The sequence below is a fragment of the Danio aesculapii genome, chromosome 4 (assembly GCF_903798145.1).
Source record: "Danio aesculapii chromosome 4, fDanAes4.1, whole genome shotgun sequence".
Lineage (NCBI taxonomy): Eukaryota > Metazoa > Chordata > Actinopteri > Cypriniformes > Danionidae > Danio > Danio aesculapii.
Window position 1 is genome coordinate 15,811,305 of NC_079438.1, and position 16,666 is coordinate 15,827,970.

Genomic DNA, 16,666 nt, shown 5'->3' on the forward strand with positions numbered 1-16,666 from the left:
AAATAAACGTTAAAACAATATTACTTTTCATTTCATGTGTTAAGTTTTTAGTTAAGATACTCCCAAAATAATTTCACATAAATCCACAGAATTTTTACAAAATTCTCCACAGAAATAACAAAAAAAATGTCAGCAGATTCTGTCTGTCCCTAGTTATGAAGTAAAATCTGAAAGAAAAGAGAAACTGGTGTGTAAATTGAAAAGAATCACTTTATAACCTCAAGCAGTCAGGCAGGAACTGGAACAAAATGTTGATTACTTGTGTGAAGACTTGTGTGTATGGCTTTTGTGCTTTTATAGAATAGGAGTTGTAAACATATTCAAGGGCATGGACAGATGGGTAGCATTTTGATTATATGGAGTGGGCCTCTCTGACCCAAAATGCCAGGGCTGTTTTTTTTTTTGTCTCAGTCCAGCCATGGAACTGTTGAACCATGTAATGGCTGTAGTTTGCCCCTGTATTCTTTAGTATATCTTCATTTGTATTCAGCAGAAGAAAATCAAAGAGGTTTGGAACAAGTAGAGGATGAGTAAAGGACAGAATTGCAATTTTTTTGTGTGAACTACTTAAATATTATATTACAGATATTATAAAAAAAAACCCTAGATAGGAAGTTGTGAAAATAGGAAGGAAGAGGTCTTAATTACGAGGATGAGATTTAGACTCATTTTAATAGGTAGTAGTATGTTTTAGACATGAAAGTCATCATAAAGTGGATTATAAACATTTTTCAAAAATTGTCTTAAAAATGTTTAAAAGTTTTGATCAGCTTCAAATACTAAATATCTGTCTGTGTGTGTGTGTGAGAGAGAGAGAGAGAGCAGATATAGTGTAAAGTGGGAAAACGAGGGAGAAATGTATCAATAAGTCATGACTAAGAGTAAGTGGCTAAAAAGACTTTTATTTTGGCGTGGCGCTGTGACGTCATCAGGCTGCGCCGCTCCTCCACTGTGATTCCATGCTGTGATTCAACTAGAGAAAGGTTTGTTTTAAAACTTTTACACATATATAAACCGATTGATTAAAGTTTCAGGTTTTTTCATCCTATGCTAAATCATGTACCTGTTGTTGAAAATAATATTTTAACCCTTTATACAACGTAGTATTATTTTACTCACAGTAATGAGGGCTATTGTTTGAACAGAAATGTGTGTAATAAGAGTTTTAATGAAGGTTTAATTTATTAAATAGCATAATGTCATTCCATTCTAAGTATGAATCACTATATATAAGAAATGGAGTACTAGTTTTAATCAGCTCATTTGTGGCTATTGTTTCTTGCTTGAACTTACTGGATTTATTTTTGTTAATCTCATATAAAGAAACTGTTGAAGAGAAGTTATTTTGTTTCTGTTCATTGTTTTGTTCATTTTAAACAGGATAAAGTGTCCAAACACAGAGAAAAACTCCTGCTGAAGCGACTGATCTCCACACTGTTATAAAGATGGCGTTTATTAAAGAGGAGAGTGAAGATGTGAAGATTGAAGAAACATTCACAGTCAAACATGAAGATCTGCAGGAACAAACAGGTTGATTTTCATTCTCAAAGACCAACTCGGTCATTTGATCCTCATTCAGATATATTTTAATAATAAGAATACTAAATTTAATCCATCTTGCAGCCCTGAGTGTGCTGCCTAGTTCTCCTAAATGCACATAAGCACTCATTGAAAGACAGGAATGAGATGCTTTCCTGTTACTTGTTTTCATGTCTTTTGTCATTATTTTAATGTATTATTAGTGCCCCATTTTCTCTACCTTCTTAAGGTTATTGCTTTTCTTGTTCTTCTACTGTTTGTAAAGCGTCCTTGAGCACTGGCGCTATATAAAATAAATGAAAACAATAAATAAAAAAGTTTAACTGAGCTGAGGATATTTGACCTACAGTATTCTCATAGAAGATATCTGCTATTACGGTGATGTTGGCTTGGTACTTTCCATTTGCATATGTCACTTTGATCACAATTCCCTTTTTTATCAACTTCTTTATGGGTTTAAAGTTGTTTTTAGAAGTTGTTACTAGTTCTCACATATTGTATCTGAGTTAGAATTACATCATTATTATAATAACTAATTACCAGGACTTTTGTGTTTAAACAGGGTTTCTGTGGGGTCTTAAAATGTCTTAAATTCCAAAATCTAAATTTTAGGCCTTAAAAAGTCTTTTAACTTTTTAAAACATTTGTTCATTTTTTTTATTGATTTTTTTCAAAGAAAGTTTGTGTTTGGAAAAGTGTATGGATACAAGTAAAGCTTGCTTGTTTTTACACAATATTTAAAATCTTTTGCTAAGAAATATCTAAAATATTGTAATTTTTTTATCATTCATTTATTATTGTATTATCAAATGTATTAAATCATATTTTTTTTGATAGGGCAAATAAAAATCTTTTCCATCTGGGGCATTTGAAAAATTCCCTTTATGAGTCTAAAATTTCATTCATAATTGTCTTGAAAATGTCATAAAATTCTTGCATTTAACTTGGTGAAACCTGCAGAAACCCTGGGTTAAAGTATGTCAGAAAGCGTGGACACCCCCAATATTAAATATGCTGAATGAAATGGACACTAAAGTAATTAATTATTATAAAACATTGTACAGAATTCTAAACTATATGATGTTGCTGTGGGACGACGTGAAACAAAACAAACAAATTATAGTGGAACAATAACGTTTAGCATTGCACTGACTACAACTGGCCAACAAACTAGTCTAAATGACTTTTGCTGCTTAAGAAATGGATTACAGCATGCTGATGATATGCAAACATTTGAGTGTAAAGTTCGTCAGTATTGACCATATACTTCATGTACCAGCAGGCGCCGCCATTGGAATCTTTTTGCCTGAAATTGTTTTTTTCAAAGAATTAATTTTTGGATCCTAAATACAGTGTTATGCTGCTTAGGCATGAGACGATAACAGTTTACAAGGTGTACCACAGTTTGGAAAAGTCAAGCTTTTAAAACCTTGTATATCTAAGTTTTTTTTAGGACAGTATCTCCAGCAGAAAAAATATCCAAAAATGCAGTTTTAAATAGTAAAGAAATCTGTGTTTCTGAAACAAAAGAAGACAGCAGAAGTCAATGATTCATTTGAATGATTTAACCTGATGACCATGCCTAATGCTGCTTGATGTTGCAAAGTCAAATTTTCATTTTTTTTTTTTCTTTGTATGTATAGTCATGAACACACTTGTTTGTAGAGCAAGTAGTGCGACCGTTTTCTGCCGTTTATAACTCCTGGTCATTTTTCCAATTGTCAACTGAATTGGAAGTGTTAAAACAATAGCATATGAGATCAGGTCACTATGACATGATTTGACAATTGTGGCTGTTTATCATTGTACTCTAGTTATCCTGAGATCTGATGCTGAGTATTCTTAGGGATTTTCACACTTTAAATGTTTAACCCTGGGTCATTCTAACCCTCGATAAACAGAATCCTGGGTTATCTGTAATCACGTTCCACAATGCTCATGCTATACCTGGTGTTCATTAACAGACGGTCCACATTTCCAAACCCTAGGTTAACATTAATATTTGTATATTTACGTTGTCACTGTCCCTCATTGGACAAACAGCAGGTCACCTTTTTAGATGGCATTTCTGCATCTCGTCAGGTATATAAAATGTCATCTTGCAAGTCTTCAGCTAAGCCTCAGGACATGCGCAAAGGCAAGAAAAAGACAAAAGTGCAACTGAATGAAAACAAGTAGCAAAGTATGTCATCCTGCCATCCCCTCATAGCTCCAGTTTACAGCAAACGTGACATTAAGCATTTGCATAAGTTCATTTATTCATTTTCCTTTGGCTTAGTCCCATTATTCATCAGGTGTCGCCACAGCGGAATGAACCACCAACTTATCCAGCATTTGTTTTAAACAGCGGATGCCCTTCCAGCTGGAACCCAGTACTGGGGAGCATTTGCACAAGTTATATACAATAATGCAAACTCACAAATAAAAGCGTGAATTATGCATACCTAATATGAACGTGCAGGATTTGTCTCAATCACGTCTTATAAGAAAGTGAAAAATTTTTAAATCCAGTAGTAGATACACATGAGGGAACACAACAGTAATCTAGAGCGAGTGGTCATTGATCATTTGCATTTAAAGCCACAGGCAAAAATAGAGCTTGGTTTTCCTCTGACCCCCAAAATGAAATATTCTGCAAGGTATATGATCTGATTTTAAGCCGAAACCTCAGACACATTCTGGGAACACCAAAGACTTATTTTACATCTTGTAAAAAAAGGTTCATAATAGGAACCCTTTAAAGGGATAGTTCATGCAGAAATGAAGATTTCCTGACCATTTACTCTCCCTCATGTGGTTTTAAACCTTTATGAGTTTCTTGATTCTGTTGAACGCAAAAGAAGATATTGTGAAAAAACACTGGCTTCTTTTGTGTTCCAGAAGAAAGGAAATATTTAAAACCACAAGATGGAGAGTTAAGGGTAAGGTCATTTTAATTTTTGGGTGAAACATCCATTTCATGCTTGTCGCTTTGTGCCTTCATACTAAAGTTCACTTTTTTTGTTGTTTGTTTAAGACCTGATGGTGCTGAAAGAAGAGACTCATCAATGGAATAAAATGGAAGAGAAACAGCAAGACATAACGACTGATGAAAAAGCCACACTGACTAAAAAGACTTCACATGGAAGACATCTGAAATCCAAATCTGAGTGTAATTTCAGCTGTAAACAGAGTAGAAAGAGTTTCAGTCAAAAGCCAAACCTTGATGTTCACATGAGAGTTCACACTAGGGAGAACCCTTACACCTGCGAACAGTGTGGAAAGAGTTTTCCTAAAATCCATGGCTTTAAAGCCCACATGAGAATTCACACTGGAGAGAGGCCGTACACATGCCAACAGTGTGGAAAAAGCTTCTGTCATGCAAGAAACTTGGCAGTGCACAGGAGAATTCACACTGGGGAGAAGCCTTACTCTTGCCCTCAGTGTGGAAAGAGTTTTAATCAAAATAACAACCTTGAAGTCCACATGAGAACTCATAATAAACAAAGAATATTTACTTGCACACAGTGTGGGAAAAGTTTTGCTAAAAAACAAAACGTTGACCTCCACATGAGGATTCACACTGGAGAGAAACCTTACACATGCACTGAGTGTGGTAAACATTTCACATATAAATCCACATTCAATAACCACAAGAGAACTCACACTGGAGAGAAACCTTACAGATGTACAGAGTGTGGTAAAAGTTTCCTAAATAAAACCACACTCGATAAACACATGAGGATTCACACTGGAGAGAAACCTTACAGATGCACAGAGTGTGGTAAAGGTTTCAGATGTAAAAGCACACTCAATCACCACAAGAGAACTCACACCGGAGAGAAGCTGTTTGCATGTGCTGAGTGTGGAAAGAGCTTCACAACCAAACCTAGCCTCATAAATCACATGAATGGTCATACTGGAACCCTAGTGTTCACATGTGATCAGTGTGGAAAGAGTCTCACACGCAAAGACGCCATTAAGCGACACATGATGATTCACTCAGTAGAGCGTTTTAGATGCAGTGAGTGTGGAAAGGACTTTAAACATAAAAGAAGCCTCAGCGCTCACATGAAGCTTCACAATGGAGAGCAGAGTCCTCAACATTTAGGCCTTGTCCACACAAACACAGGTAAATTCAAAACGGAACCTTTTTCATGTAGTTTGGTTGTTCATTCACCAGAAGTTTATTTATAAACTACTTTTGAGAGGATCACATGCTTATGATTGTCCACGGCTGGTCCTGCATTAGCTAACACATGATTCACCAATCAGATGAATCCTGACTCACTATAAATAATCAGAGTTTCTTAGCTCAGTTATCTTCATCTTGAAGAATCCCTCTCCCACCCCTACTCTCCCTCCTTTCTAGATTGGTGCCAAATTAGTTGCCCATAGTCGAGCTCTTAGAAGCCATATATCTTCCTTTAGCCATCTCTATATCTGTCATTAGAACAGAAACAAGTCTGGGGATTTCATCAAGATCTACCAGAGCTCAAACTCCTCTCTCTCCCTGCTAACGGAAGGGAGTCCAGGGCTTGAGGATCTTATGAGCTTAGGGCTCTCTCCCGGGACAGCATACCAAACAAGTGTGAACTCTTGAATACATATCAAGTTACTGGAAATGAAACCCTTTGAACACCTGAAGATGTAAACTCAATAACTGAAGAGGGGTGAAGATTTTGACAACTGTTTTGTACTGTAGATCAGGGCTCACAGCCCAGTACCAGGTTGTGAGAGTTGCTACCGGGCTTCAAGAATGCAAAATAACTCTATATGTTGATAGACTGTGTGGCTTGTTTCACATGCAAACACCTACAGGAACTCAAGAATTGTGACCCAACCAAAGCAGTTGGGTAATCTCTTACTTGAAGATCACTGACGAGAAACTGCACTATTGTCTTCAATAAAGTTTTCTCCCCATAAGAACTTTGGTCAGCTTGCTTACTTTATGTATTAGAGTCATTTATATATTGGTGAGCCACCCAAGAACAGTTTAGTCAAGTACAGCAAAATCTGACAATGTGTTTCAAACTATTATGAACCAATAACCATATTTGTGCACATTGCACACTTGCAAATCGTTTATTAATTTACCAATCAAATGGTCAGCTCTGAAAAGAGAATTAGAAAGATCAGAGAGGAGAAAATGTTTGTGGATATGCAGGGAACACTGTCCTACATCCTTAGATTGTGTTTTTAATTATTCACATTGTTTGATTGTTGTCGAATGAAAGTCCGGCTAAACTTGTGTGGTGTGAACTCGCCATAAGGCAATGACAGTGACCGACTGATGCAGACTCTCTAAAGCTCTGTTCAGACTACACAATGCCAATTGCCAGTTACAACAGATCAGATTTGTGTCAGATTATGAGATTTTAACTTGATCTAATCTTAATGTGTTGTGGGTACCAAATGAAGACTCAAACACTACACATTTATTTAAATTGACTAATTTGAAAAAAGAAACAATTTTCTTCATGAAGACAATTAAACTTTTCTGTAGACAACTGGCTGCCTTTAAAGATACGTTCATGTGAAAACTCACACATTCCTACAAATAAATAAATGTATGGGAAACTCAGCGTCGCTATTGTGAATGCGAACATGAGTGATTTGTTAGCTTACATGCTAATACCAGTACTACAAAAACCTACATTTATGAATGAAGAATTTTGCAAAGCATAAAGGTTGTTAACCAGGTAATGCTGTGTAATATTTTCCTTAGTTACACCAAATTTAACTTGTTTATAGCAACAAGCGTTTACATGGATATTGACATGAGACATTCTGTCATGTACATGAGTATATGCAATTGTAGAAAATATGCTCAGTGGTTTCAATATCACTCTCACAACATTGACAATTGACAAGAGTTATCCTCAGTATCACATTTTAATCTCAGGAATTGTTTTGATGGATACACATCAATAATCATTTTAAACTGAAGCTCTTTAATTTTGGGGAGAATTAGATAATAAATGTAACTTGTTCTTATTTTTTCTTATTCCTATGAATTCACCCTCTACTGCACGGCTTAACCATATGGCAACATGATACTTATGTTCATTTCCCTGCCACTGTTTCTTTAAGACCAACATATGATGTGCTTTGGTTAAGTCCCATGACATGCAGTGTTTTTCTCTAGCACGATTTCTGACAGACTGATGTTTATTGTGAGGAGTTGCTAAATGCAAATGTAAACGTCAAGAAAAACAGGATCAAATTATGTCAGATCCACAAAAAAAAATCTGAAACATCACCTCCAGTACGTCATGATGACATATTCACAACTCAATTTTTTTTTTTATCAAATTAGTTTTTTTGTAAATCGATCAACCTTATGTGTTACCAAATGGCAACACTGTGCAATAGTGGAATGTGCAATATTGCAATGGGTTAGCTAGCTAGCAAAGTCAGCTGTGAACTTTTAAGTTGTAACAATAACAACATGAAAGCTAGTAATATAATGTTGATTAGTCATGTGTTAATGGCATTTGCATTATGGATAAAATCTAGTTTTAATGGCAATACTATTTTTGAATAGATATGAATACAGGGAACAGTGTATTAGCGAGCACCACCATGTTCTATGGTATGTGAAAGAAGAAAAGGGCTCTTCCTGCAGATGAAAATGAGGATGAGATGGGTTTTAGTGACCATGAGAATGATGCAGACTGGACATCTGATAGAGACAGTTCAGGTAAGTTAGCTCAGATGCAGATAAGACAGGCGTAGTATAGTATATAGTATAATATATAAACATTGTTAGCTAGTAGCTACATTATTCTGATGCATCTGGAAATACTAGACTTGTTATTTATTTGTTATAGTATTTACTGGAGATTGTATACAATATTATGTTTGTTTTAAAATATTCAGCTAAAAAGAAAAGAATAAATGAAAGCTGTTGGAATATGAGTTGTGACAAAGTATGTATAAGGTGTCATTTATAGGTTCTGTGTTAAAGCTTATAATGCTGCAACACCAATTAAATCATTTCAAACAACAAAATGATTCTTTATAAGGAAAGTTTAAAATTTGAAATTTCTAAGTTAGATCTATTGTTGGATGTTGTTGCCATATGGCAACATATCATAAAGTACCCTAAAAAAAAAAATTTTTCCATTTTTTTTTTTTTACAGCACTTCAAGTTAAGGCATTTTAAGAAAATATATTTTTTTACAGATTTATCATAATGCATGCGGTAGTGGGTTAAATCATTAAAAATAAAATGATGTCTGAGCTGATTAGGATGAAGCCTTTGAATAAGAATATTTCTTAAAAACTTATTACATTTTGTGTCTAAAACATTAAGTGGCCAAAAACAGATGAAGAGAAAACTACAGAATAGTGTGAAACAATACTTCTGATCAATACTATGATGTTTTTAGGAATAACATTAATTATTGAGTAAAACTCTTTAGGGTGAGAAGCAAAACCATGTTTGAAGCAGAAGTTATGGTTACTCTCACCCCGAAGGCATCAAAATCTGAAGCATGGTCAAGCACCTTGCGCATCAGTATGAGGACGCGGTGCCCCTTGACGACGCTTAAAGCCTCGTATAGATGTCAATGCATCTTTTAAAACCTGATTTACGCCTATTATCACAGTTTTCTTATTTAAAAAGATGTTATTTTTGTTTTGTTCATAAAAAGCAAACTGTAAACAAGAATAATCCAATCAAAGTGTCCTCTGTTCAACATCATTCAACGAAGAGTTTAACATCACTCAGCTATTGGTCAAACTGTATCACTGTTGAGTTCACTGAGTTCAACTGTGCTCTATGAGGCGTGCAGCAATAAGTGGTAGGTTAATGCTGCATAATGTATTTTTTTATTGGAGGTTAGTTAGTGTTGATAAATGTTATCATTTACTTTATATTTAATTAGTGAAAGTAATTATATATACATATAATAACGAGCCATGGTCAACATGGGCTCAAACAAACCTTGTCGTCGTCATGATGAACAGTCACAAAGCCAAGAAGAAGAGCAGATTTGCTCTGTGCCCCATAGTTTTTTACGAGCCAGTCTGAGGCGCGAGCGGTTTCGCTATTTTGCTTGCATTTGCCGCACATCTTTATCTGAAATAACAAACTTCTTGAGCTGATGATAATAACCTGCACTTGATTATTGACGTGCTTTTGAAACCCGATCCTGTCAGATACTGACAAACGCAAGAGTGAAGCGCGAAAAAACAAAGGAGAAGCCGGAAAAAAGGAGCACATTATTTTTTCAGCAAACGTGAACAAAATGCCTTGTTTAACTATTATTGTTATTATCAACTTTTAGACTAATATGAAAGAATGATGGAATTGTTCTCTAACAGAGGCTACATGTGCTGCTGAAGATTAAAGACACAGATAAGAGGCTTGCACTGACTGTAGGCTATATTTTCTGTTGTTTTTGAACCTAAATATGGACGAAATGTCTGCTGTGTGTAGTTCTTCTGTAGTTGGTAACATATCGGAGACTGTAAGGGGCTGTATGTGTTTATATATGGTCATTTATTTATTTATTTATTTATTTATTTAATATAATTACAGACGTTACAGTTGGCTGTTTCGCACTGTCATTGATCTGCAGTTATAATCAACTCATGTTCATTGAAAAGTTAGTAATAAACATTTCTACACAAGTATTTGTGTGTATGAAGCATCTGTTTTGTGAGAAGTGCTTCTCATATGATATGTGAGCGACCTGGACAGCTTTATTGTAGACATTTCCTCCAGCGAGAATGAGGTCGACTGAAACGTTCTGTCGTCCACCACACCCACCAAAATGGTACCCTTGGTAGTGGAAACGCAAGCTTGATAAAGGTGACCCATACCGACCCGAACCGTACCGTACCAGTCAGTGGAAACGAGCCAATATATGTATATCTGGTTGGCCTATTGTTGTTTTGACCTGTTGATGGGACTCTCTCCAATAGCCCTTCAGTGAATAAAGCATGTTGGAAGCTGTAAGATGGAATGGATTATTAAGATTAGATGAGTGTATTTTTCTCTTAAGGACAGTTGTGGCTGCTGGAAATTAACTTGATTGGGCACGGCCGGTTTATGGTGTACAATGTATAGCTAATTCCAAAGGTAAGTCTTCCGTGTTAGATTATATGTAGAAAAAACAAGAATAGAGTTGTAAGGAGTTGTAGTTTAGCAGAGTCTGCTAGCTGCTGCTTTGCTGTAGCTTGAGTGGCATCTGGCCTTTTTCGGAAGTTATATTTCCATGTGTGCGTGTATCGGAGTTCGGCGCCTCGAATTCCACATCATCAGGGGCCAATTCATGTGCGCTGTCTTTGTATGATTTACTCAAGTCCTCAAACTACCTGTGCATGTTGCCATCTGTAACCATCGTTAGTCTCGTGTGTTTATTACTTTGTGATACTGAGTGATGGGATTTTTGTATAAAGTGTTATTATTTTGTTTTTTATTCTTTTCCTTTATATGTGCTGTTATTTATTTATTTATTTTTTGAGAAGTTGGTGTTGTTTTATTGTAAGAATTGCGTGACATCACTTGCTTACTGGTATTGCCAAGTCTAAACCAATGGTTTGGTGTGCATTTGATATTTTGAATTGTGTGGTTGGTGGTATATACAATTCAGGGGCTGATCTAGGGGTGGGGTCACAGGGGCACCGGGTCCTGTTTAAAACGGTATGGCCACTGTTGTGCCCCTCTCTTCTAAGTCATTGCTGATTCGTATCAAAGCTCAGACATAAAGATGCGCTTTAATTCATGACGAACGTCGGCGAAACCTGTTACTTTAGCTATTTTTCTTGTATGATGAATGTTTTCACGCCTGCATATCAATTGGTTTGTTCTAAAACAGGGAGTAAAATTGATGCAGTTGGTGTTGCTTGCCGTATGTGTCATGAAATCTAAGGAACCCAATTGCAAGTAATAACAGGATGATTTATTGGAATCAAACAGAGCTCAACAGCAGGTATGATGTTCACTAGTTAGTCTTGCCTCAATTTAGCACCGATAAAGGAAGCATTGGTGGCTGCAGTTCCGGATGACCATTACTGTAGACTGTAGAATAGACTGCTATGACCACAAAAGGAGGAATTTCATGAATAAACCTCTGGTTTGTGTAGGTTCTCCGTTCTGGGCATACCATTACTGTGCATGTCAAAAACAAACAGTGAAACAGAAGCATTAAATATGTTGTTTTGTTATAATAACAATCAAAAACACTGAATATTAATAAAACATAGATGTCATCCTGTGCAATGCTTTATAGGTGTTTGTATGTGTCAAATATATTTTTACATTTTCTTGCAGGCAATGTGTTAATCCAATGAAGGATAACTTTTTAAAAGTTTTGCATACCTGTGCTTTTCTTGACACTTGAATGTCTTCCCATAAACCCCCCAGTTGTCAATGGATAATTGCAGCTCAGAGAAGTCATGGCATCTTAAAGACAATAGAAATTACTTATTAATATTTGAAGTAACATTTCCATTGGTATTATGACAAAATTAAAATTGTTGGTTTAAAAATGCCTTTAATGACTGACACAACACCAACATTCCAGGAAGGCTTTGGGATTTAAGAAGAAGGGCATTTGGGTGCATCACACACAAACATTCTTTCCGTAGCATGAATGTAGTCAAGGCGACACACAACAAAGTCATCTTCTGTTCCAAAAGCATCCCATCGATCCTTTCCTTCAAATCTCTCCATTCCCTTTAGCCATAAGAGCTTCCCGAGACCACTGGCCTGCCAAGAACTTCTGATGAACCTCAAGCAATGTATCTATTCACTTGTCTTTTGTTTTTATTTCCTCAACTTCGTGAAGAATGAGTGGTCTGTCCCTGAAAGTTAGGTGCATGATGTACAACAGATTATCAATGGTACATGTGTTGGTCAGTGTCAAAGACCATGGAGGAGATGCGAAAGATTCTTCCTTGACTGTCACTGTCAGTCTTTTGGGGGTTGTAGTATTTAGATTTTTTTCTGTGTCTTTCTTCTCGATTTCTCCTCCTGACTCAGTGTTTGGTCAATTTCTTTGTCCTCAGTAGTATTTTTTTGGATTGCAGTTATCCGAATACCTCGCAGGTGACCAGAGATGAATTCATGCATTACCTGTATGAAATCTCCTGGCCGCCTGTGTAGTTTATTTTTCAAGACTATTGTTTTTGTTGTCCTGAACCAATTATCGGTTGCTGCGTTGGTGTCACGAGTCTGGCCAAGGTGTTTCAACCTGATGCTTGTCCAAAGGGATAATATGCCTGTGTATGTCCTAAGCACATTAATTAAAAGTGGGCAGTGGTAGGGATTTGAGGGAGCTACAACGTTTTTATGTTTCAAATGTTTTCTCCTATAACTTTAATATCCCCAATGCTTTTGAATCCCACACACACCTTGGGTGAAAACAATCTTTACAATGTTCACACTGAGCATATGGTTCCAAGGTGTTTGGTAGCTTGCAGACACAATATAGCTATTCATAGGAAACTAATATGCACTAAAGGACAGGTAACTAATGTGTGTGTGTGTGTTTGTGTGTGTGTTTGTGTGTGTGTGTGTGTGTGTGTGTATATATATGTCAAAATTATTAGCCCCCATGTTTAGTTTTTCCACAATTTCTGTTTAACGGAGAGCTGATTTTTTTCAACACATTTCTAAACATAATAATTTTAATGACTCATTTCTAATAACTGATTTATTTTCTCTTTGCCATGATGACAGTAAATAATATTTGACTCAATATTTTTCAAGACACTTCTATACAGTTTAAAGTGCCATTTAAAGGCTTAATTAGGTTAACTAGGCAGGGGTGCGTTTCCCAAACAACAACTCGCGGTTGAACTATCATAGTACAATGCATTGTTGTAATGTAATGAGGAGTGTTTCCCAAAACCCCTAGTTTCTCTGTCGCAGATCCATCACTTGAACTATGTTAGTTATAACGTAAAATGCCATAATGACGCTCTAAACGGGGTGGACTTCTTTATAGAAGAACTCCATCATTTCTTTGTGCAAACTATATTGTTTTACACAAGCATTTATAATAAAATCCAATGTTAGTTTTAGTAAAAACATGCACTCGTTTTCCATATTAACTGAAATATATGTAAATGGCACATATAGGCCCTGTGTTTGCTTTACTAATATTATAAAAAATATGACATATCCTATTCTAAAACATAAAAGGTTTTGCTAAGGTTTTGCTAGGTGGTTGTTATGGTGTTGCTAGGTGGTTTGCTAGGCGGTTGCTAAGGTGTTGCTAGGTGGTTGCTGGGCAGTTGCTAAGGTATTGCTAGGTGGTTGCTAGGCGGTTGCTTAGATGGTGGCTAAGTGGTTGGTAAGGTGTTGCTAGGTGAATGCTAAGGTGTTGCTAGGCGGTTGCTAAGGTGGTTGCTATGTGGCTGCTAAGGTGTTGCTAAGATGTTGCTAGGCGGTTGCTAAGGTGTTGCTAGGCAGTTCCTAAGGTGTCGCTAGTCGGTTGCTAAGGTGTCGCTAGGCAGTTGCTAAGGTGTCGCTAGGTGGTTGCTAAGGGGTTGCTAGATGGTTGCTAAGGCATTGCTAGGTTGTTGCTATGTGGTCATCCTGACATGCTTGCTTGGCCGGAGCATTCTCCTAAGAGCCACACCGCAGCACCATAACGTGGAAGCTGGTGTTTCACAGCTTGCCCAACTCCAGCAGTATGCCTCATTGGTGCAGTACGCAGCGCGTCAGTCTCATAATCTAAAGGTTGTCAGTTTGAGCCTCACATGGGGCAAGGTGGTCCCTATTGGGACACGGGAGCATTTTAGGTCACCGGGCAGCGTTCTTTCTTCCCTTGCATGCAGTTCAAGGTTCCCCTTTGCAAAAAAGGCTACTACTCCTCTGGAGGGCAGGCGGCTTGATGTTCCAAAAACATCTCTTGAGTCTGAAGCAATGATGGTAAGATGCTCCCATTCCTGTCACGTTATCGTTTGACGTGGATCCGTCACATGTCATGACTTAACATTGTACGAGGATTTGACGAAAAGCCTTGAGAATCCCATTGCCTTAAAAATCAACGGTATCCCAGGACATTCCACTACATGGCATTCCAAGACAATTCTTTTGATCCCCTTTCGGTGCACTTGTATTAAAGCTCGCGTCAAATTTTTTGTTCACATGCTTTTCCGAGTTGCTGTGGACAATGCCTTGATGTTGGGCAAACATCTCAAAACTTGCAGTCTAAAGTGCCCATTAAGGCTGCCAGAGATTTAAAGACTAGGTTTGTCAAAAGTGGGATTTAAACCCATGCCTTCAGGGTAGACTCCAACCTGACCGCAGCACCTTAGACCGCTTGGCCATCCTGATATGCATGCTTGGCCAGAGCTTTCTCCTAGGAGCCACATCGCAGCACCATGACATGGAAGCTGGTGTTTCACAGCTTCCCCAACTCTATCAGTCTTCCTTGTTGGCAAAGTAGGCAGCGCGTCAGTCTCATAATCTGAAGGTTGTGAGTTCAAGCCTCACACGAGGCAAGGTGGTACCTTTTGGCACACGGGAGCGCTTAGGTGACCGGGCGGCGTTCTTTATTCCCTTCCATGCGGTTTATGCTTCCCGGGGGCAAAAAAGGCTACAGCTCCTCTGGAGGGCAGGCGGCTTGACGTTCCAGGAACATCTCCTGAGTCTGAAGCAATTATGGCAAGATTCTCCCATTCCTGTCACGTTATCGCTTGACGTTTGACGTGGATCCGTTTCATGACTTGACGTTGTAAGAGGATTTGACGAAAAGCCCTGCGAATCCCATTGCCTTTAAAATCAACGGCATCCCAGGACATTCCACTACATGGCATTCCAAGACAACTCTTTTGATCCCCTTTCGGTGCACTTGCATTAAAGCCCACGTCCAGTGTTTCGCCAGCGAGTTAAAGACTTGAGCCTGAGCGCACAGCCAAAGATTAGGTTCGGTGGGATTCTAACCTACACCTCCAGGGGAGACTCTGACCTGAACGCAGTGCCATAGACTGTTGGGCCATCCTTATGTGCTTGCCTGGTCGGAGCTGTCTCCTATGAGCCACACCGCAGCACCACAACATTGACGCTGGTGTTTCACAGCTTGCCCAACTCCAGTAGTATGCCTTGTTGGCGCAGTAGGCAGTGCGTCAGTCTCATAATCTAAAGGTCATGAATTTGACCCTCACATGGGGCAGGGTACACCATTCCACTACATGGCATTCCAAGACAATTCTTTTGATCCCCTTTCAGTGCACTTGCTTTAAAGCCCACGTCCATTGTTTTGAACACATGCTTTTCCGAGTTGCTGTAGACAATGCTTTGATGTTGCGCAAACGCCTCAAACCTTGCAGTCTACAGTGCCCATTAACGCTGCCAGGGCCACTGCTATGCTGCGTAAATTGTGGCGCAAAGAGATTGATGCGGCACTTTGTCAGTATTATTGTATCACTCGGACATGGCGATAGAGGGTTAAATACTTAAGCCTGAGATCTCAGCTGTGCAACAGCCACGTCCTCACAGTGAGAGCATGAGCTGTCCGCGGGCACTGCATTGACATGCTGGACCCCCAGACCTGTGATGCAATACTCGTGCCCATCATCCTGAGACCACCCCATCCAGAAATGCACATTCAAAACAGCGTCTTGAAAACGCGTTGATTGACTGACACAGCTTTTTTTCTTCTCTTTCCCACAAAGAGTCAAATGTCATGACTTGACGTTGTAATAGAAGTAGCCAAAAAGCCCTGCGAATCTCATTGCCTTAAAAATAAACGGCATCTCAGGACATTCCACTACATGGCATTCCAAGGCAATTCTTTTGATCCCCTTTCGATGCACTTGCATTAAAGCCCACGTCCATTGTTTTGTACACATGCTTTTCCGAGTTGCTGTAGACAATGCCCTGATGTTGCACAAATGCCTCAAAACTTGCAGTCTACAGTGCCCATTAAGGTTGCCAGGGCCACTGCTACGCTTCGTAAACTGTGACGCAAAGAGATTTATGCAGTCAGTGTTACTGTATCACTCGGATATGGCGCCAGAAAGTTAAATACTTGAGCCTGAATGCACAGCCAAAGACTAGGTATGTCAGAAGTGGGATTCAAACCCACGCCTCCAGGGGAGACTGCGACCTGAACGCAGCGCCTTAGACCACTCGGCCATCCTGACATGCACAGTTATCAGGAGCTGTCTCCTAGGAGCCACA

The 16,666-nt window shown here is 38.3% G+C and overlaps 1 protein-coding gene and 1 non-coding gene across 2 annotated transcripts; one reads left to right on the plus strand and one right to left on the minus strand.

The window, feature by feature from the left end:
* Positions 1-933: 933 nt before the first annotated feature.
* On the plus strand, positions 934-6,433 carry LOC130222109 (gastrula zinc finger protein XlCGF52.1-like). Its single transcript, XM_056454742.1, has 3 exons — positions 934-983; positions 1,381-1,530; positions 4,556-6,433. Exons 2-3 carry the CDS (start codon positions 1,446-1,448, stop codon positions 5,713-5,715), a joined length of 1,245 nt encoding a protein of 414 aa, XP_056310717.1. The 5' UTR covers positions 934-983; positions 1,381-1,445; the 3' UTR covers positions 5,716-6,433.
* Positions 6,434-16,546: 10,113 nt separating this feature from the next.
* On the minus strand, positions 16,547-16,629 carry trnal-cag (transfer RNA leucine (anticodon CAG)). Its single transcript has one exon. It is a non-coding gene; the product is annotated as a tRNA-Leu (tRNA).
* Between the last annotated feature and the right edge of the window lie 37 nt (positions 16,630-16,666).

Coding starts and splice junctions, on each gene's coding strand:
- LOC130222109 (XM_056454742.1), top strand. CDS start 1,446: ATGGCGTTTATTAAAGAGGAGAGTGAAGATGTGAAGATTGAAGAAACA. Junction 1,531..4,555: donor AGATCTGCAGGAACAAACAG/GTTGATTTTCAT, acceptor TGTTTGTTTAAG/ACCTGATGGTGCTGAAAGAA.